The sequence below is a fragment of the Esox lucius genome, chromosome 1, assembly GCF_011004845.1.
Source record: "Esox lucius isolate fEsoLuc1 chromosome 1, fEsoLuc1.pri, whole genome shotgun sequence".
NCBI lineage: Eukaryota > Metazoa > Chordata > Actinopteri > Esociformes > Esocidae > Esox > Esox lucius.
In genome coordinates, this window is record NC_047569.1 from 10143429 (window position 1) to 10166352 (window position 22924).

The window sequence follows — 22924 nt, forward strand, 5'->3', positions numbered from 1 at the left end:
CAGAACAAATTCTTAGATTGTTGTAAAACGTACTGGGCAATAAAACTCTCATTCTGATTCTGGTAGTAAAGTAAAAATATTGCATATGGTCACTTTAATGATAGTGCCATAACACATTGGTATTTTGGAATATAGTCTATCACAAAACGCCAGAGATAATACAAAATAATTAGAGCAGTAAAAAAGCAATGTGATGTCATATCCGTGGTATAGGTCTCACACGCCAGGCCAATCGGTTTCAGGATTCGAATCGCCCAGTATATAATTATATTTAAGGTGTTTATAAGGCTATTTCAAGGCCACCGGATTCTAAACAGCAGGCGGGCCACAGTAGGCTATTGACCAACTTCATAACGAAGGCAATAAACCTTGGCAAGGTGACTTTCCACAATATTTCCTGTATTAATTCTGTTACAACATGGTAACACAGCCATTGCAAGTATCCTGTGACAGAGAAGCTCCCAAAAGGTCCACCTTCATTCTCCTGCGTCCACCTCCCCCTACTTTTACGTGCGGACGCAATGGTGAGGCGCGTATAGTTGAAGTATGCGCGTTCGTGAGAAGAATCGTCTGACAAGCGGAGCACTTTCAGACGAATCTTGCAGACGAATGGTACCGGAATAAAAACCCTTACAGCGGAATAATGCTATTTCATACCGTACAAAAACATCAAAATCAGGCGATGAAGGACCTCCATTGACTGGCTTGCTTATTACTTCTCTATATTAAAGGTAGGCAATGCAAAACATTTCTGTAGGCTATGAACACGAGTAAATCAGCCACCTGCTCAGGGTTGGACCTCACTTCTCGGCAGATTAAATTGACTGTATGTTGCTGACGCAGAGGTGTTAAAATGTAACTTTTTTTTGCAGAGAACTCGAACATTTGAAATACTTTGCCACTGCGAAAGTCACGACTACTAGCTTTCTGTTCGTGGGCACTGTGCTTAACTTGAGTTCTTAATAGCCAGTCTATTTTTTATCCACCCGGAGTGGCAACAAAGTTAGGTACTAATGATATTACGTTATTATTACTATTCAACAACCTTCGTTGAATCATGTTGAATTGCTGTACGTTTGAGATTCTTACTGAGCTCCTAAAACTCTTGTTTTGGATGTGCCCTTTATTTAGAGCTGCGTACTTGACAAAGCCAATCGTTTCTCGGAGATCTGTTTAGATTAAATAATTTCTGATCTACGTTTTTCATGTGACATATTAAGCTCTAACTCTCAATGAGTTTTGACCGTCCATTTTACAGCACTCTATACATCTAGTTCTATCTTCTGTCAATTTTATTTATTTAATATTTTCTGTAATATGTATATATTTGATTTTTGTATTAATTAATAGAGGAAGTGTGAAAGATTAAGAAGCTGAAGTGATAAGATTAAGTGGAAATCGAACCCATTACTGTTATCTATAAAATTACTTCACAGCTTACTGCAGCTGAATGCGGTGAGTGTGTGCGTCCCTGTTTCACCGTCTGAGATATAAGCAAAATTATAAAATAAGGAAACTCATGCTAATCGAGCAAATTTGTCCGTTCATCCATTTTTATAAGAAGCTTTATCTGACTTGGCGTTAAATTCAGGGTTAGGATCAGACTTAAATTCGGGTATTCGGGTTTGGGTTACATTTAGGCATAAGGGTTACATTTATGTTTTACGGGATTAGTTTATGGTTCAGAAGTTGGGGTTAGTTGAAATAGTTCATTTTAAAGGCACTGAATTGCCTGTCCTTACCTTGATAGTAAAACCTACATATACGTGTGTGCCTATACCTACACCAGTTTGTTCATATTTCGTGATGGCCAGCATTTTAACTGTTATTTCTTCATCGCACATCATTTCCCGTCATGATCCTGTTGGGTCAGACCGACGTCAGACATTAGTAAGGGTTCTGTGGGCCCTTTCAGAATACACTGGCACCGAAAATGTTGACATAGATCATTGAAGAGAAGGTTGCATTCAATGTTCAATCTCTCTGAGAGAGGGGTGGTCTGAATAGGTTGGTACAAACTAATGAATTTATTGACATCCTCACATACAACATAAAGTGATTTGAGACCTGGTGAGAAGTATAAAATCCATTAATATTGCTCCTCTGAGGCTAGAGAAAACAATGCTGCATGTCTCTGCAGTTAGCTGATTCTTCTTCCACTAACATTCACTTCCCCCCAGCCTTGTAAAACCATGACAACATTGGCCATGGCGACAGATGTATCTGCACAAGCCTTGAAAAGTGCACTAGAGTGTTTTCTTGTTTATGGCAGAAGTGCCAAAAGACTACTGATAGAATTAAAGATCTGGATTTTAATGTTACTGTGTATTGTTTTGATAATTATATCAAAGTATTGTTTTTCTAGTTTATCTCTAGTTTAATTCCTTCATGTCTTGTGCTCTATCTTTAAAATCATATCTTGTGCGACATCACTTTAAATATTTTAAGAGCGAGTTGTTTCCCATGACTCGGTAGTTTCGAACATTGTAACGCAATATGAACACAGTGTTGATAACTGTGAGAATCACATTTTGCTATACATATTTTAATGAACCCTACATACAGGGATCCAATATCGGATTGTTAGGTCCCTGGCAATTCCCAACCCTTTTTGGAGCACCGTTGAATCTAAAAGACAGGAGCTTTAAGACAGCAGTTTTTCACTAGACACAGGAAGCTGAAGACTTGATATTGAGCTACATTGCTGATGACAAGGCTGTCTGCTCATGACATCAGATGCACTGATATTGCACTTAGCTGGCTTAGATCAGACCTACGTCCCAGAATACTCAAGCAAAGTACTCCCACAGGCATCAGATCCGCTCTTTTCCTCTTTCCAGTCACTCAACATCATGTTCCCTTTAACGATCCCTAATTGTGTTACCTTAGGGGGAGATCATGGTTCCAAAGATGGTAAAACGTAATATAATTTTTGTATGCTTTTTTAATATTAACCCAGGGAAAACACAGTCATTTGAATCTGTAACAGAAATCTTGATGGACACAAGCGATGTTATCCACACTGGGTTTAGTTTAGGGGGAAGTTAAGGTTAAATATAAACCCTGGTGACATTCCAGTATGTCCTGTGTCTATTTTGGAGCTGCACATCATCTGTCCATTTAATCAGATATGGCCTTAGTTTTAAATAATTTCAGCTGTGTGTCTGTGTGTGTGTATCCAGGGTTGAATACTTTGTATAAGTGATTTATATAATTTTGGTGGAGCGTTGTAAACCGGTCCCATGCTTTTGATATAACAGTTCAGTACCAGAACACTAGAGATCACCTACCTTCCTAGTTCAGAACGTTTGTTCTTTTCTGGTTTTTGGTTCTGTTACTTGAACCTTCCCCACCCGTTAGGTATGTGTGACCCAAGTCTAACAATTCAGGTGGAAACCCAAAGTTCTTACAGGTGAAATCTGACAAATCATTATCTACTGTACATCATTAGCCAGTCTCTACTGTAGGAAAAATACTTTTTCTGGCCTAGAGGTTAGGTTTGGGGTAAAAATGTGTGTTTAAATTTGTGTTACTGATTTAGGAAAAAAAGTGGGATGCTGCGTAAAATGCAAATAAACAGAATGCAATAATGTGCAAACCGTTTATCCCTACATTTAATTGAAAAGTGTACAAAGACAACATATCAAATTTTGAATCTGAGAATTGTTATTGTTTTGGAAACAATACATGGCCATTTTAAATTTGATGCCAGCAACAGGTTTAAAACATTTTGAGACAGGGGCATATTTATTACTGTGTTGCATCACCTCTTTTAACAATACTCAGTAAGCATTCTGAGGAGACTAGTTGCTGTAGTTTTGAAAATGAAATGTTTTCACATTCTTGCTTGCTATAGTTCAGGGTCTCCTTTGTCGTATTTTTTATTTTATAATGCGCCAAATGTTTTCAGTGGGTGACACTGCTGGCAAGCCAGTTTAGCACATGTGCTCTTTTGCTACAGAGCCATGCTGTTGTAATACATGCAGCATCTGGTTTGGCATTGTCTTGCTGAAATATGCAAGGTGTTCCCTGAAGAATATGTTGTCTGGGTGGCAGTGTATGTTGCTCCAAAATCTGTATATATTGTTCAGCAATAATGTTGCCTTCACAGATGTGCCAGTCACCCATGCCATGTGCACTGTCGACTTGTCATTAGGGGCAGGTGGGGCACAGCCCCACCTGTTGTCAACAGAAAGAACTGCAACAAAATTGTTATTTTTATTTCTCAAAGATGACTTCCTATAATATATTATCTACGAATATAGCATCTTCCTAAATTGCATATCATTTGTGTTAGGCTTTAATTTCATGTTCATTGGTCCCTGCCTTGCTGCTTCAGACTGCGTTCTGCCGATTCGAGTTCACAGTAGTAGGCCATAGGCTAAGCGTGAATGTGGGGCTAGCCCCTCTCTCACCATGCAATGTACTTTGTACGTGTGAAAATATGAATACACATGCTCACAATGTTAGTGTGATCAATGTAGATCACATTAATTTGATGAAAAGTTTCATATTTCAGACCTGATTGGCTGTCTGACTGTCTGGCACCAACATTAGTCGGCAAGAAGAGCAAGGAGGGTATATTGTCTTAGCTAGATTGTTAGCTTCACAAACACCAGATAACTTGAGAAAATTAATAACGTGGATTTCATACTCGAGCACCGAGTTTGAAACACTTAATTTGGAGGAAAACTTGAAGAAAAACAACTTGGTGCCCATCAGCCACGGGATATTGGCATCACTCAAACTGTTGGTAAAAGTAACGGCAGGTTTAACGTGGAGTGGTTTTTGAAGAAAAAGTGGCTAACGGTTAATATACAAAAGAAGGCACTCTTCTGTTTTCCATGTCTGCTATTTGGTGGAGATGGTACTTGGTCGAGGACAGGTTACAAAGATTTGAAACATCTTTCTGAGAGGATTGCAAAACATGAGAGCAGTGGGAGTCATCTGGACAATGCTGTGAAATTGGGCTTACTTGGAAGGGTAAATGTTGCAGCCCAAGTTGACAGTGCATACAGGCGCTCCATTGAGCAGCATGACAAATAGGTGGAGGAAAACAGGTATGTTCTCAGTCGGATCATAACGTATTAAACTGTGTGGAAAATGTGAAACCGCACAACGAGTTGGTGGACTCGCTGAATCCTGGCATTTTCGAGACTGTATGTGAGGGAGATGTGTACCATGACAATACAGTGACAGAGAGGTTTTTGGAGTTTGTGGAAGTCAAAGATAAAACTGGACTCTGCCTCGCTAATAGCATCAAGGGTGTGCTGGATCCATTGAAGCTGGGAGAAAAGCTGATCACTCAGACTTATGATGGTGCGGCTGTAATGAGTGGAAACATCCGAGGGCTACAGACACTAATGAAAGAGACATACCCACATGCCCAGTTTGTTTACTGCTATGTTCACCAGCTGAACCTGACCTTGCAGCAACTTTGTTCAGCAAGGATGAGCATCCTGAAGGTGTTTTTTGCAGATTTAACTGCTTTTGACACCTTTTTCTCTGGCACTGCAAAACGTGTTGCGGCACATGCTGAGGCAACACAGAGACACATTCCAAGGGCACCTGCTGTACGATGGAACTTTAAAAGTAGAACTGTCAATGCAGTTTGGGAAAACCGCACTGCGCTGCTCCTGTGAATGGAGGACATACGCACACAACCAGGATGGGATGAGCCTTTCGGCAGCTGCTGGAAATGTTTTGTTTTCCGTATACCAGAGGTTTATGTTTTATACAACACTCTGCAAAAACGGAGCATTGATGCATCTGGGATTAGCAGTGCCATCACCCGTTTCAAGGAGAACGTCCAGAATATGCAGAAGCAAACTGATGAATGTGCTGCCACCATTCATGATGGAACAGACGAGCCAGGCCTACGAGTAATCAACACAATTTTTCCTGTCATTCCCTACATCTGAGCTTGACTGTGTGGTGAAACTATGGCCTCTAGGAAACTAGGAAAAGTTTAAGTCTGATCTGACCGCTCTGTATCGCCACACAGAGCTTCACACTGGTAAGACGGCCCTGTCTCTGTTAAGATCCATCCATGAGAACAACCTAGAGGCTTTTGCTGAGACCGTCACTCTGTTGAAAATGATCATAACAACACCTATGACGACATCTGAGTCAGAGAGGAACTTTTACACCTTGAAGAGGGTAAAAACCTTCAATCGCAATACCATGGGACAGCCGCGACGCAACGCATTGGCCATGTTGTCCATCAAAAGCCAGCTGATTCAGCAGCTACATGACTTCATTCCCAAAGTCATCGAAAGTTTGCCCAGAGGAAGAACCGCCGTGCCACCTTTCTCTTCAAGTGAGCCCTCAGCCTTGGTGAGTGAAAGCATATTTTATCATCCTGCCTTTGTGGTGCTGGTCTGTTCATTGGTCATATTTTTGTGCTGGATCGATTGATATAGATGGTGACGAGTGTCAGTGTGTCCATGCTTATCTATTAAGGTTGTTTGTATCCCTAAAATGTTGTCTTTCCGCTTCAGTGGTTTTGAGCTCATTGCTGTTCGCATATGGCCCTGTAGGCACATTGGTTCTGTGCTTGGTTGCATTCCTAATTTAGATTTCTAAATGTGACAAAGGTAATTGTGTGTGAGAGAGAAGGAGAGCAATTACACAAGAAGGTCTCTTTCTCTCCAGTATGTGTATTACAACACCTGGCAGAAGCAAGCCGCTCTGGATATTGGCATCACTCAAACTGTTGGTAAAAGTAACCGCATAGTATTTTTATAATTTACAAATCCAGTGGGATTCCTTTTGAGCTTTTTTTGTATCCTTAGATTTGTATTGGAACAAATCATATAATGTTCCTATAGGATGGTTCCAAATCCTGAAAGAAAAAAAGGATTTTTTTGACTAGGGTAATGTTAGGTTTATGTTTTGGGGAGAGGGTTTTCTGGTCCTGGCAAGGATAGAAAAACAAACTTTTGTGTGTCTAATCCACACAGCATGACCACCCCGTCTTCCATCCAGTAAATGCCACGAATGGCGAGGAAGCAGCATTAGTCATTGATTAGGCTGAGGAAAAGATGTCTTGCTTACATGGCATGATGCCTTGCTTACAAATCCTAATATCCACCAGAACTGTTTCTTACTTGGTAACTTTGACAGAGATGTAATCATAAAATATCATTATAGTGTGGGTGTATATATGTGTCCGTTTCTGTCAATTAAACAAGATCTGTTTTCTCTCTTGCCACCAAATGGGTGGGCTGGGGATGGATATTCAACCTGATTGAAACCACAGAATGTTTGTGTGTGCACATGTACATTTTGGCCTTCAAATACTACTTAGTAACTATGTCAGTGTGTTTTGGGTAATTATCTTTGCTGCTCAATTAAGGGATGAATAAATACAATTGTGGACAAAAGTAATGGCACCCATGCATTTTATTCCAAAAAATTCAGCATTAAAATTGTTGGTATTCACATATGTATCATTTTGATTTATCTGAATAATTTTAAACCTTATTAGTCTGATATCTACTGGCCAGGACTGTATTTTTACTTTTACAGATTATTAGGTATGTTGAATACAATATTTTTATTTCTGATGACAAATTAGTGGTTTCTGCTTTTATCTTTAGCATACTGGCCACACAGCATACTGGAACGACTCTTCACCACAGCCTCAGCATCATACTGTAACCAGCCACTTGAAACTCCTTTATCTCCAAACCTCCAATTCTCAGAAAGCTTTCTTTTTCTATGTGTTGCTACAAACATGTTTATGTATTGCATTAACATCATCCCTTAACACCAGCATCTCTTCCTTATCAAATATTTTAACATTATTTGACAATACTTATTTAACATAATTCCCTAATAACCTAAGTAGCCGACTCCCCCTCAATTAACCATTCTCTAAAACTGTTCATGAATTGCCTTCCAGATTTACAGTTGTGCTCAAACGTTTACATACCCTTGGATAATTTATAATATATGTACCATTTGTACAGAAAAAAAGAGTGAGCAGGCAAAACACTTCTATTTCTTATGGGATTCACATTCCACTGTAAGTCATAAGAGAATGGCACAATCATAAAACAAAACATGGCAGCAAAGTAAAAATGTTTACTGACCCCTGTTCATCAATGACAGCATGTCTTTTGTAATAGTTGTCTATGAAGCCCTGAATTCTGGCAGGTGGTATAGCTGCCCATTCGTCTTGGCAAAATGCCTCCAGGTCATGCAAAGTCTTTGGTCGTCTTCAGTTCAGTTTCCAAGGTGTTACGCTGCTATATTATTGTGCTGGGGGACATGAGGGATGTACTACTAACTTTTCTCAGTTTCCTCCAATTTTAAATTTTAGAAGGAGATGAGGTCCTGGTCCACACCTGCGGATTACCTGGTTTGGGGGGACCGTTGCTGTTCCTGTCCTTGTCCACCTGGTCATACTTCTGACCTAGTCTAAAATCGAATATACTCTGGATTTAGCCAAGAGAAATGTATTTATTATTCCAATTGGACTCTTAATATCTCACCCGGCACAGCCAGAAGAGGACTGGTCACCCCTCTGAGCCTGGGTCCTCTCTAGGTTTCTTCCTAAAATTCGACCTTCTTAGGGAGTTTTTCCTAGCCACTGAAATTCAACACTGCTGTTGTTTGCTCCTTGGGGTTTAAGGCCGGGTGTCTCTGTAAAGCACTTTGTGACAACTGCTGTTGTAAAAAGCGCTTTATAAATACATTTTGATTGATTGATTGGTCTTGCATGAACCGCACATTTGAGATCTCCCCAGAGAGGCTTGATGATATTAAGGTCAGGAGACTGTGATGGTCACTCCAGAACCTTCACCTTTTTTCTGCTGTAACCACTGGAGGGTCAACTTGGCCTTGTGCATTGTTGTACTGGAATGTCCCATGCACTGCTTTCGTGCAGAAGAACGCAAATTGTCTGCCACTATTTTCTGATAACATGCTACATTCATCTTGTGATACATTTTCACAAGATTCCCCATGCCTTTAGGGCTCACACCCCCCCAAAACATCAGTGACCCATCACCATACTTCACAGTGCAGAATGTATGCTGTTCACCAAAGGTCTTGTTGACCCCTCTTCGAAAACATAATGCTTATGGTTTTGACCATAAAGCTCTATTTTGGTCTCGTCACTAATAATTACAGTGTGCCAGAAGCTGTGAGGTGTGTCAAGGTGTTGTCGGGCATATTGTAACTAGGCTTTTTTGTGGCATTGGCATTGGCATTGGATTCTTTCTGGCAACATGACCATGTAGCTCATTTTTGTTCAAGTATCGTCGTATTGTGCTCCTTGAAACAACCACACCGTCTTTTTCCAGAGCAGCCTGTATTTCTCCTGAGGTTACCTGTGGGTTTTTCTTTGTATCCCGTACAATTCTTCTGGCAGTTTTGGCTAAAATCTTTCTTGGTCTACCTGACCTTGGCTTGGTATCAAGATATCGCTTCTTAATAAGTGACTGAACAGTACCGACTGGCATTTGCAAGGTTTTGGATATATTTTCATATCCTTTTCCATCTTTATAAAGTCCCATTACCTTGTTATGCAGGTCTTTTGACTGTTCTTTTCTGCTCCCCATGGCTCAGTATATTGCCTGCTTAGTGCATCCACATAAGAGCTCACAAACACATTGACCATTTATACACAGACACTAATTGCAATTTAAAAGGTCACAGGTCTGGGAAATTGATCTTTAATTGCCATTTTCACCAGTTCGTGTCACCTTGTGTGTCTGTAACAAGGCCAAACATTCAAGGTTATGTAACATTTTGATCAGGGCCATTTGGGTGATTTCTGTTATCATTATGATTTAAAAAGGTGCCAAACAACTATGTGATAATAAATGGCTTCATATGATCAATATCCTTAAAGAAAATATAGTTTTTGCATGATCAGTCATATTTTCAAAATCAATGCCAAAATTTTACCTTTCTGACAGGGTATGCAAACTAATGAGCACAACTGTAAAACCAAAACCTTCTCCAAAACAAACGAGCAAAAGCAAATTAACAACAATAACATCAAAAATCAGTTTTTTTTATATTAGAAATGTTCTCTACATTAACTTACTTAAGCTTTAACCATTTCTCAACGTGCTCCATCTTATAATATTCTTTACCTTATATAGTATTATTTAAATAGTAATTTGTTTAATTTATGTTTTACCCCAGTTAGTTTTTCCTTTGAAAATGTAGGCCCTACACAATATACACAACACACCACAGACTTTTATTTTGTAGGCAAAATATGAAATCTGGAGGTCTTATTGTTGCTGCTGAATCTCTAATGTTACCTGCATGACGCTAATCCATGGTTGCTATTGTGTTGTGACTGTTAGCTAGCTTGCTTCTTACTTTGGGCCCTGCTCTATCATATTTGGGTCCTGCTCTAGAATGTTCAATGAAATATGATTGGACAAAACAGATGAGCAATCTAATATCATTAGTCAAAAAGACGCCACAGTTACTGTACCGCACGGAGGGTGAGAATGAGCGTCACAGACGCCTTTTAATGCGAGGACAAGTGGGTAGAGTGACAAAGATGACAACCACATTTTTTTATACTATGAATTTAAATGGGGAAATTGAGCCAGTGAATGTCTTTGTCTACTGACCAGACTTAAGGTCTTACTGGCCCCGGCCAGTGGGACATCATTAATGTTGAACTCTGGTCAGATACACAACTGTAGAAAAGCATGGACAATCACAAGGCAACAAGTCCATTCCCAGAAACCTTACCGTTTCCACAATAGATCATGTTGTTAAAACGTTTTAGGCCCTTGTATCCCAATCTCCCCGGATGTAGTTGAAGTAAAAAACTCAACAGAAAATTACAGAAAATGATTGACTGTTAGTGAAAGCACCTTAATTATCTGCCACACAGATTGAAGCTGACCAGACACATGGTACTGGGTGCCTTGAACATGTGCATGGCATCAGGAAATCAGGAGAATACCAAGACATTTTGGGGCACAGTGTTAATCCCTTTGTGAGAAAGCTGGTTCTCCATCAAAAATCATGGGTGTTCCAGCTAGACAATGAACCCGAAAACACATGACCCAGCAAAAACACTTAACCAAGCAAAAACACTTGACCTGAAAAAACACAAATGAATGTTCAAGACAAAATGCTGGACAGTTCTGAAGTGGCCAGCAATCAATCCAGAACAAAATCTTTATTTTTTTTTGAGAGATCTGAAAACAGCAGGTACCCTTCAAATCTGGGAGAACTGGAGCAGTTTGAACAAAAAGAGTGGGCCAAACTGTCAGTGTGGAGGTGCAGGAAGCTTATCCAATGCTACGGATTCGGTGGAAGATTGAACATTTTCACAATGTCTTAAGAAAGAAACTATTCAGTCGTTCAAATAACAGTTGATTACTTCAAGTTGAATTTCTCGGATGCACAGGAACAATCAAGTACAGAGACCAACAGAGTAGTGATTATACATTACTGCATTCCCCTTTTTATACCCCTACTTGTCAGCTCCAAAAACATGATCTCTTTTGCTCAAGATACATACAAGAAAACCAGTCGTCATACAAATAGGAACACAAGATGGGACCCTACACTGGCATGGCAACCAATGTTCTGGGTCAGAGTTAACAGACTTCCTGATCTGAGCTACCCCAAATGGGAGAAACAGAGACACAAGCAACTTCACATTGGAGCCATCTGTAGCTGGGTCATAGATAAGTTAGGTTAGGGCCTGACAACTTCAGTTGTGGCCATAATCACGTCTAAGAACAGAGCATACTGACCTGGGTCTTCTCCAATCCCTGGCAATTCGGGCCTAGTCTAACACATTCCATTTATTACACTGGGTTTTGCATAGCAGTTAAGCAGGTTTCTATTCAATAAAGAGAATACAATACATACAGAAGTGTATTAGTGTTCATACTGCTTTTCAAGTTCTTTAATGTGTAGGTAAACTTAAAAAGATTTTTAGAGACAATTGTGATTTATTTGAAGAAAGAGCAAGGGTGCCAATAAAATGCACTGTTGTTCATTGCAAATCAATTTCAGGCTACATTTGAGCAACAAGTCTGTGTTCGTGTTCTAGCTCTAACCATATCTAATCTAAGTTAGCGTCTGAACTGTTTTGCTTCCCGAAACCGCACAGTCTAAGTTAGACGCTTGTCCAAAATACATGAAATTCCCATGTGAAATGGTGAGATCACATTGGACTCACATATTAGTTGGACAGTCAGGAGCTTTTTACTGGAAATACTCACACTCAGTGGCAGCACATTAGTATGCTTGTGTGATCACACTCTTATATGCACTCTCTCACACAAACACACACACAAGCAGAAACAAACAACCACTCACAGAGAAAGCGAGAAAAGGGGTGATAACCTGAGGGGCCTGGGGAGTTCTGCTGTTGGAGGTTAATATGCATAGGCAACACTCATGGCACAATATTGTTGATTTGTCTAACTACAATTTAAATGAATGTATGTTGTTTTTGCTGGTTTGGGGTGCATTGCATGTCGTATACAATCCTTATTAGTGTATTTTACTGCCCATAATAAATGCTTGGGATGATATAAAATAATAAAATGGGAAGTCAGTTCCTAAGGTCAACATGGTTCACTGGCTTACCTCTTCAAACAGGATTAGTAAAAACAGCTGCTACAACAGAAAAAAAGTTATACAAAACTTCAGAAATCTACCAGTTCACAGCCAGCCTGTGTGTCTGTTTGTGTGTGGACTTGTTTCTCTACCTTTTTGCACCAGAATTCACCGAAGTGGAGTTTTGGCGAATGCATAGTGGGTACAAACATCAAAATGTCTGTAAGCTTATGGTTAGGTTTTGGGTGTAAGTTTAGGGTCAAGGTTAAATGGTTAAATGGTTAGACGTAAAGGTTACGGTTTAGGAATAAAAATTTGTTTAAAGAGTTTCGTGCTAGATGTTTGGGACTGGTTAGGGTTAATTTTGAAGTAAACAAATTAAATGTTGCCCTGAAATGTAATTAAAACTCGGTATGCGTGTGTCTGTTTTTTTGCCAAACACGACTTTCCGGTTCATCTTCAAGAAGGTTGTGTTACAGAAATGTAGTCGTTCAATTTCATAAGCCAAATCATTTTCTACGAACTCATGGTATGCTGTAACAGAAACCATATCCAGCGCCACAGGGCAACATTTACGATGAACAGCGATCCTTGCCTGGTTGAACTGGAGGGGTGACTTTATAAACATGCCTCCTTTGACTTGGGTATCTGCAGGTCACACATGTCATGTAATGCCCTGCATCTGGCTGAACTGTGACTTCAGACTCAAACCTTGGATGCGCTAATTCAAATTAACTGCGGCAGACGTGCTTGTTGGATTAATCAGATCAGACATGACTCTCGGGAGGACCTTTGCAAATGTGCTGCAACTCGTTTTGGTTGCTGGTGATGTGCAGCTAGTAGTTAGTGGCTGCCTCGCCTCGCCTCACCCTGAAATTGTGTGATAATGTATGTCCGCAGTTCAAGCAAATTTTTAAGTTAATTGTTACATTTTATCTTTGTTCCACACACTGCCATCTTCTCATACTATAATACCTTTTATTTGGGACTTTTGAGCAATAGTCCTAAACAGGGTTTACATTTTCCAACTGAAGTGCTTGTTTGGTTTTTGCTGCCATAAATAATCTGCAGAAGCTTGCCTTGCTGTTTAAAACATGACCATCTACTGTCAGCATTTATCATCCAGATTCAGGCGCTCAACAATTTCATTACACAAATGGCTTTCTGCAATTTTATTACAGTGGCATGGTTTCTTACCTACGCTGCAGTTCTATACTTTATGTGCAATACCATATATTTATATATATATATATATATATATATATATACAGCTCCGGAAAAAACTAAGAGACCACTGCACCTTTCTTTCCTTTCCAAAAAAGTAGAAAAAGGAAGGTTTCGAGTGAGGAACAGAAGGGTTAAAATTAAGAGACCCCTGTAAATTGAAGGCTTGTGTTCCTCACTCAAAACTTTCCTTTTCAACTTTTTTGGATGAAGGGGAACTGTCCTGTGGGTTTTTGAAAGGGTTTGTGTTTGTGTTCATTTCTTTTTTGTCAGTGTTTGGGTGTTTATTTGTCTAACAGAGTACAGGGCAGAGTGCAGGGCAGGCGGACACCTAACAATGGCTGTTCAACCGCATGGTGCCCTGTGGGTGGAAAGGTGTCAGCGCCTGCTGCTCCGGGCATCCGAGGCTCCTTTACCAGATGGTGGCAGAATGAATGAGCCAGTGACACGGTGGGCAAGATGGTCCTTTTCAAGGTTTAGAAGCAGGACCCGAGGCGCAGAGACATTGTACAAAAAAACATTATTTAATTTGTTCTTTTCAAAAATGACGAAAAGGGGAGGTAAACCGAAAACTGAATGCAAACAGCACAAACAATGACCCACACAGTAGTGGGGGGAGACTTAAATAGGACCCCCAATTAGAGGCAACACAGGGCAGCTGCCTCTGATTGGGGACAACCAAAAACCATGCCAAGAGACATCCCTGCTGTCAAGCCCTGACTGGCACCCCTAGACAACCATAGAGATGCCTAGAGGCTTCCCCATAGTCAGGACCTGACTGGCACACCTAGACAACCATAGAGATGCCTAGAGGCTTCCCCATAGTCAGGACCTGACTGGCACACCTAGACAACCATAGAGATGCCTGGAGGCTATCCCATAGTCAGGACCTGCCAGTCCTGGTCTTCCTGCAACACTAAGGGGTTTAAATATCCAGGAGCGCATCTGGCGGACTGCACCAACCTCCGCAGAACCGTGTTGTGAAATAGTGAGTCACTGCTCAGACAATAGAGGCCAAGCATGTGTCTGACGTTGGCTCTGGCAATTTAACTCTCGCCCACTTTTGGTTTTGGCAGAGGCACGATGTGATTGATAAAGGGTAACGACCATGATGGTTAAGCTGAAAGGGGCATGAATTGTACAGTTGATGTCAGTGGCGCAATTTCTTGAATTCACAGGCAGTATTACTCCAGAGGAAGTAGGTTGTGGGTGGAGGGCTAACGGACAGACGGATAGTTGTTTGGCTGGGTTCGTTGTCTGCAGGTTATGACTAGGGCATCGTTGGCACAGATTTTTATATGAGATCAGTTCAGATTGAAAATGCTGCGTATCAGTTAAACGATTTGTTAACGAACTATGCACAGCTGGCATACATACAGTGTCTTGGGTTAGGTTCTGCCCTTCTGGGGTAACTCACTGCCATCACATGATACGTATGCTATACAATACTACCAACAGTAACATCACTGTTATATTATTAATAACAATCCCCTTAGGCCATGAGCTAGGTACGCAGTAGCGACCCCCGCCCCCACTAAAGGAAACAGAATCAAACCAGTGGAAGAAGGGTGGGTGGGTAGATTCGCACCCGCATGCTAGTACAACCATCAGCATATCAGACGAGTGAGTAACCCGACAATTAAATAGACGTTCATGAAATCTGATACCGTGATAGGATGCATCGCTCGGGTTTCCTGGCTGAACTGGCTATGCTGTTTTAACCACAAATGGAAAACACTATAACATCCCCAATATGCCACCTTGTGGAGAATATGGGTAAAGGGTCATGATGGATGAGAAGTTGCTACAGTGGCATGTTTACCACTGTGTTGCATCACCTCTTCTTTTAACAATACTCTAAGTGTTTGGGAACTGAGGAGAAAAAGTGCTGTAGTTTTGAAACTGAAATGTTTTTCCATTCTTACTTGATATAGGATTTCAAGTGCTCAACAGTTCGGGTCCTTTTTGCCGATTTTTTGTTTTATAATGTGCCAAATGTTTTCAATGGGTGACAGGTCTGGATTGCAGGCAGGCCAGTTAAGCACCCAGACTCTTTTTTTATGGAGCCATGCTGTAGTAGTATGTGCAGAATGTGGTTTTAGCATTGGCTTGCTGAAATAAGCAAGGCCATCCCTGAAAAAGATGTCTGGATCGCAGCATATGTTGCTCCAAAACCTGTATATATTGTTCAGCTAATGGTGCCTTCACAGATATGCAAGTCACCCATGCCATGAGCAGTAATGCATCCCAATACCATAAAAGATGCTGGCTTTTGAACTGTGCACTGATAATCAGCTGGATGGTCCCTCTCCTCTTTAACCTGGAGGACACGGCATCCATGATTCACAAAAATAATTTAAAATTTTGATTTGTCAGACCGCAGCTTCGTTTTCCACTTCGCCTCAGTCCATCTGAAATGAGCTGGCAGAGTTTCTGGATCTTGTTTACCATAATTCCCCATTCATAACTTGCACAGGGTATAAACAGCAACATACATTTTGTAGCTTTGTATGTATACAAACCGCACCCATATATAAACCACATTTTCCCGGAGAATTATGATTCGTACATACATTGTACATTAATATTAAACATCTATCATAGGGTGCTACTAAAATGTATTTGTTGAAGGATAAAATATGTTTTTGAAAACCTTGTAACGCCAACTGTGTCATATTTGCTAGATGAACTTCTGAGAGCTCTGCGTTGTCAAACAATAATCCATGGAAAAGTTTGCCGGTACATTTTAAAAATGTAAACTTGTGTATTAGCCGCACCTATGTATTAATGTTGAAAATATTTTCTAAATCTGTGTATAAGCCGCATTTATAAACTGGAAATTACGGTATATGTGGTTTCTTCTTTGCATGGTAACGTTTTAACTTGCATTTGTGGATGCAGCAACATACTGTGTTCACAGACAATGGCTTTCGGAAGTGTTCCTGAGCCCATGCAGTTATTTACTATTTTTTATGCTGTGCTGCCTGAGGGCATGAGGATCACGACCATCCAAAATTGGTTGTCTTGTCCCTTGCATACAGAGATTTCTTCAGATTCTCTGAATATTTTAATGATATTATGTAATGTAGATGAGATCTTTATACTGTAATTTTACGTTGAGAGATGTTATTCTTAAATTGTTGCACTATTTGCCTGCGCATTCTTTCACAGAGTGGTGAACCCCTCCTCATCTTTACTTTTGAAAGACTCATCCTCTCTCAGGGATGCTCTTTTTATACTGACTTTGCCAATTAGCCTAATTAATTGTGAGATGTTCCACCAGTTTTTTTTGTTGCATTACACAGCTTTTTCAGTCTTTTGTTGTAACTGTCCCTGCTTCTTTGAAATGTGTTGCTAGCATCAAATTCAAAGTGGGCATATATTTTTCAAGAAACACTAAAATTTCTCAGTTTCCATATTTTATATGTTGTCTTTGTACTATTTTAGATCTAATATAGGGTTTAAATGATTTGCACATCATTGCATTCTGTTTTTCTTAAAATTTCACACAGTGCCCCAATTATTTTGGAAACAGTGTTGTATATTGTCCCTCTGAAGCAGACATACAGTGGATATAAAAATTCTACACACCCCTGTTAAAATGTCAGGTTCTTGTGATGTAAAAGAATGAGACAATGATAAATCATGCCCGAACTTTTTCCATCTTTAATTTGACCTATAACGCGAACAATTCAATTGAAAAAAAAAAATGAAATCTTTGAGGGGGATAAAATAAAAACCTCACAATAACCTGGTTGCATAAGTGTGCACACCCTTAAACTAATACTTTGTTGAAGCACCTTATGATTTTATTATAGCACTCAGTCTTTTTGGGTAGGAGTCTATTAACATGGCACATCTTGACGTGGCAATATTTGCCCACTTCTTTGCAAAAGCGCTCCAAATCTGTCAGTTTGCGAGGACATCTCCTGTGCACAGCCCTCTTCAGATCACCCCACATATGTTCAATTGGATTCAAGTCTGGGCTCTGGCTGGGCCATTCCAAAATGTTCATATTCTTCTAGTGAAGCCATGCTTTTGTGGATTTGCATGTGTGCTTTGGATCGTTGTCATGCTGAAAGGTAAACTTCCTCTTCATCTTCATCTTTCTAACAGATGCCTGAAGGTTTTGTACCAAAATTGCCTGGTATGTGGAACTGTTCATAATTCCCTCCACCCTGACTAAGGCCCCAGTTCCAGCTAAAGAAAAACAGCCCCAAAGCATGATGCAGCCACCACCATGCTTCACTGTGGTTATGGTGTTCTTTGGGTGATGTGCAGTGTTGTTTTTGCGCCAAACACACCTTTTGGAATTATGGCCAAAAAGTTCAACCTTTGTTTCATCGGACCATAATACATTTTCCGACATTCTTTTGGGAGACTTGATGTTTGTTTTTGCAAACTTCAGTTGGGCTTGGATATTTTTCTTTGTAAGAAAAGGCTTCCGTCTTGCCACCCTACCCCATAGCCCATTCATATGAAGAATATGGGAGATTGTTGTCACATGTAGCACACAGCCAGTACTTGCAAGAAATTACTGCCGTTCCTTTAATGTTGCTGTAGGCCTCTTGGAAGCCTCCCTGACCAGTTTTCTTCTGGTCTTTTCATCAATTTTGGAAGGACGTCAAGTTCTTGGTAATGTCTCTGTTGTGCCATTTCTCCACTCTTCACTGTGGTATATCTAATGCTTTGGAAATCCTTTTGTACCCTTCTCCTAACTGATATCTTTCAATAATGAAATCCCTCTGATGCTTTGGAAGCTCTCTGCGGACCATGGCTTTTACTCTGAGATGCAACTAAGAAAATGTCAGGAAAATCCTACCAGAACAGCTGAACTTTATTTGTGATTAATCAGAGTCACTTTAAATTATGGCAGGTGTGTAATGACTTCTATTTAACATGAGTTTGAATGTGATTGGTTAATTGTGAACACAGCCACATTCCCAGTTATAAGAGAGTGTGCACACTTATGCAATCAGGTTATTGTAAGTTTTTGAGTTGAATTGAAAGTGCAAAAAGGTTCTGACATGATTTATCTTTGTCTGATTCATTTACATAAAAAAAACCTAGCATTTTAACAGGGGTGTGTAGACTTTTTATATCCACTGTATGGTAAGCAATGTAGACTTATGACAATTCTCTGTTTCAGAATGTGAAACTGTTGCCATGCCGATGTCCTCTCTAGAAGTGTTCTCTACGGAAGCTTTCCAACCTGGAATGTTCACGGAACCCTACTCTGAGAAATATGTAATCACTGTGGGAGAAAATTTCACTTGGCCAATCAGCCGAGGCTGCACATATAAGGAGGACTTCAAGCGCTACCTTCTTCCTGCAGTCTACAGCGTGGTCTTCCTGATTGGCCTGCCTCTGAACGGGGTGGTCATTCTGAGGATTTGGAGATCACGACCTTGCCTGACCCGGAGCAAAGTCTACATGCTCAACCTGGCCATTGCAGACTTTTTATATGTGATGTCCCTTCCTCTGCTTATCTTCAACTATGCCAGCCATGACTACTGGCCCTTCGGAGATTTGGCCTGCAAACTGGTCCGGTTCCAATTCTACAGGTAATATAGTAGTTAACCACCTATTAACTGCCAACCATGTAACAGTTCTATCCATGACCTACTCAAACTCCTACACTTCACAGTCACACGGATGTTAAACAGGCTGTAAACAAATAAAATCAAACACTCCAGAAAGAGCTTTGAGTGGATCGTTTTGAGCAGAGGTGTGAAACCAGTTCCAAGGAGGGCCGAGTGTCTGCAAGTTTTTGTTTTTTCCTCTGAATTGGTTCCCAGTTCAGACCCAAACAAGCAGGTCAGAGTAGAAACTAAACAATTAGTGTCCTAATTAATCAGTCAAGAAAAAAGTGAGAACGAAAACCTGTAGACGCTCATCCCTCCATGGAACCGGTTTGACACCTCTGGTTTAGAGAGAATACAATCCTTCTAACAATCCGAATATTTGCTCTTGTTTCCACAGCAACCTGCACGGCAGTATCCTCTTTTTGACCTGCATAAGCTTACAGCGCTATTTTGGCATCTGCCACCCAATGGCCGGCTGGCACAAGCATGGGGGCCGCAAATTGGCATGGGTGGTCTGTGGAGTTGTGTGGCTGGTGGTCGCTGCACTCTGTGCCCCCACCTTACACTACGCCACCACAGGGACACAGCGCAACCGCACTGTGTGTTACGAACTGAGCCGACCGCAGGATTCTGGAAACTACTACCCTTACGGGATGGCCCTGACCTGCCTCGGCTTCCTGTTGCCTTTTATGGGCGTGGTGGTGTGTTACTGCCGTATGGCCCGCCTCCTCTGCCGTCCTCCATCCTATCAAGGTGTTACCATGGCGTCATCGATGGAGAAACGAGACACGGCAGTCAAGATGATAGTTGTCGTCGTGACCGTGTTTGCCGTGAGCTTCCTGCCATTCCATCTCACTAAGACCATGTACCTCTTGGTACGGACTTTGCCAGATGCTCCATGTGCCACGCGGAACCTGTTCTCGGTTATCTACAAATGTACCAGGCCTTTCGCCAGCATGAACAGTGTCTTAGATCCTATTTTGTTCTATTTCACACAGCCACGGTTCCGCAAGAGCACCAGAATGCTGGTCAGCAAGATGTCTATACTCCGAGACAGGGGATCCAAAGTGAACCCTTGATTTACTAGAATTCGAGCATGTTTAACTAAAAGCTCTTTCAATGGTATAGCAGCTTAAAGACAAAGGAACAAAGATGCCGGTGAAATGCCCATAGAAAAAAAAGAGTGATCTTGCTCAGAACCAGTTAGAACCAAAAACAGCAACTGTGAACTGGTGGGGAGAAAGAAGAGTGGTCATGGTTGGGGTTATGCCAAGGGAAGAGTGGTTGTGGTTGAGGTTATGCAGAGGGAAGTGTGGTTGCGGTTGGGGTTATGCCAAGGGCTTGAATTGCCGACATGACTTGAATTAAAATGAGTTTAAGGTATTAGCAGCATTATAGCATTATCAAATTAAAAAGGATTACTTTTTTTTTTTTATCTGGTTCTATTTCTTTTCTGAACAGTTTGATTGTTTTCGGTTCCGTTACAACAGGGGTGTCCAAACTATTCCACGGAGGGCCGAGTGGTTTCGCTGTCACCTTGATTGACTAACTAGATTACTAATTGGTTAGTTTCTACCCTCACCTGGTTGTGTAGGTGTGAACTGGGAACCAAAAACCTGCAGACACTCTGCCCTCCGTGGAGCTGTTTGGACACACCTGCGTTACAAGAACCGGTTCCAAACCCTGGTTTTGGATACATAGAACCCAGCGGAAACCTTATTGTCTTCTGTGCCAGCATGCCAATAAGTCAGTTAGTTTGCCACTGTGTGTGCTTTGGACTGTATGCTAAATCTCATGAAGTTAGCAGTTGTGACACTGCATTTGCTTGAAGGTGTTCTGTAACGTCTGCATCGAGAATGCTGCCAGTTGATTTCTATATCAACCACTAGGTGGCACATATTGCATATGCAACTATTGTGGCTTAAATATGCATTTTGTTGTATTTTGATTGTGATATGGTATTTCTTGCGTGTACCAAACTAGAATGTGTAACACAAACTTTTAATGTCTTGAAAAAATATTAAAATTCTCAGTGACATTTTACTGAAGATTGAAATTGATGCCTTGTGATCTAATGCACTTCTCGATACGATGTGAAGACCTGTCTTGTTTTACCTTTCATTCGAAGAGGGGTAATATTTTGTTTCATGAGTTTCTTGCTTAATGTGTTTTTATTTTTTTAAACTGTCTTGTAAATATCTCTATATTAAGAGAAAAAATGAAGCATGACCGTAGATGTTTTACAGCATCAGCCAAAACTAAACTAATAAGGTGGAATTACCGATCAGCTTTTGTCCTTAAATATGTGTAATCAGGAACAGCTAATAATATTGTTTGATACCACTATGGATGTACATGGATGGTTTGTCTCATATGTATGTTATTGTTTTGTTCAAAATTTTGTATGGAATATGATGTGTGTGTTTACATGTTTTACTTTCCTGGTGGGGATGAAATATCTCTTCCAGGATTACACCAGTCTGTCTTAGAAGTTAGCTTTGGGCTAATCTACGCTAAGCCTAGTGAACTTTCTAGTGAAGTTTAGGAAATCTTTCCCAATTTCTCTTGGTTATCATAGTGAACTTTTCCATGCTTGAAAAAAGATGGACATATTAACTCCTCATGGAACTACAGTGTGTACCTCATCAACGTCATTCCAATAAGACGTTCACAGAACAGCAGCATTTGGAGCAAGCATCATAATTTCTGAACCAAACAAATGTTTCAGTAGTCCCAAGTAGTGTACAAAAACATATTGCTTGATTGTTGAAATCATAACCATTACATTCTTGACTTTTAATTTCAGTACATCACAGACATTCGGCCACGCTGGTAAACTAAACTTTTACTATAGCTTTTAGGTTTACACATCCAAAGTTATATATTTTCTTCAGTTTTTAAGTAATACAGACGTTTTCGAAATATAGAGGTTTGCAGTCTTCCAAAGATCTGGAGGTATGGCCTTGCGATACTAGGTCGTGGTTAAAAGCACCTATGGAGTTAAGGGTAAGAGTTTAGTGTTAGCTTTAAGGGTTTAGGTTAGATTTATGATTTAAATCTATTTATATGACTTTGAATTGTTTTTTTTTCACAAGGATAGTATCTCATAAAATCTGTGTGCCTGTAGCTCTTAACTTAAGCTCTTTATGAAGTTAAGTGTCCACATTGATGTCTGCTCCTCTTTTCGATCATGTATGTTTTGGTTTCATTAGTGTACTTTTTTACAGTAGATATATTTTTATAACATAGAGAACTGATTTATATTTTTGTTACACGTTTACACATTTAATTAATCACCTATGTGAACACGTTTATTTATTAGTTGTTTTGTTGTCACATGACCATGCAATTCTATTCTTCGTCTATTTCTTAAGTTCTCTGCGTTGCATTTACAGCTCTGCTTTGTTGTACCTTCATGCTTTGTACGTTATTTCCTGCGAAAGAGCATGTTGACACTAATAAACTTGCTTCTGCCAGTTGTCAATAAATATGAACCTGTCAACTAATTGTCCTTATTCTGGTATGAAGTTGGTTCATTTATTGAAAACTCGCAT

General features: G+C 40.3%; 1 protein-coding gene across 2 annotated transcripts; it reads left to right on the top strand.

Annotated features, from left to right (window-relative positions):
* Positions 1–298: 298 nt before the first annotated feature.
* LOC105030648 (P2Y purinoceptor 3) lies at positions 299–22877 on the top strand. Of its 2 annotated transcripts, XM_010905037.5 has the most exons (3): positions 299–731; positions 18935–19349; positions 19768–22877. In XM_010905037.5, the coding sequence occupies exons 2-3, from the start codon at positions 18952–18954 to the stop codon at positions 20447–20449; spliced, it is 1080 nt and encodes a 359-aa protein (XP_010903339.1). In that variant the 5' UTR covers positions 299–731; positions 18935–18951; the 3' UTR covers positions 20450–22877. The 2 variants fall into 2 exon arrangements, with proteins under 2 accessions (XP_010903339.1, XP_034150765.1); XM_034294874.1 differs by lacking the exon at positions 299–731 and having other exon boundaries at positions 18761–19349.
* Positions 22878–22924: the final 47 nt, after the last annotated feature.

What these genes read in the sequence shown, in the direction of transcription:
- LOC105030648 (XM_010905037.5), top strand. Translation starts at nt 18,952, where the DNA reads ATGCCGATGTCCTCTCTAGAAGTGTTCTCTACGGAAGCTTTCCAACCT. An exon ending in GTCCGGTTCCAATTCTACAG is followed by an intron (nt 19,350 to 19,767) that starts GTAATATAGTAG and finishes TTGTTTCCACAG; the next exon opens with CAACCTGCACGGCAGTATCC.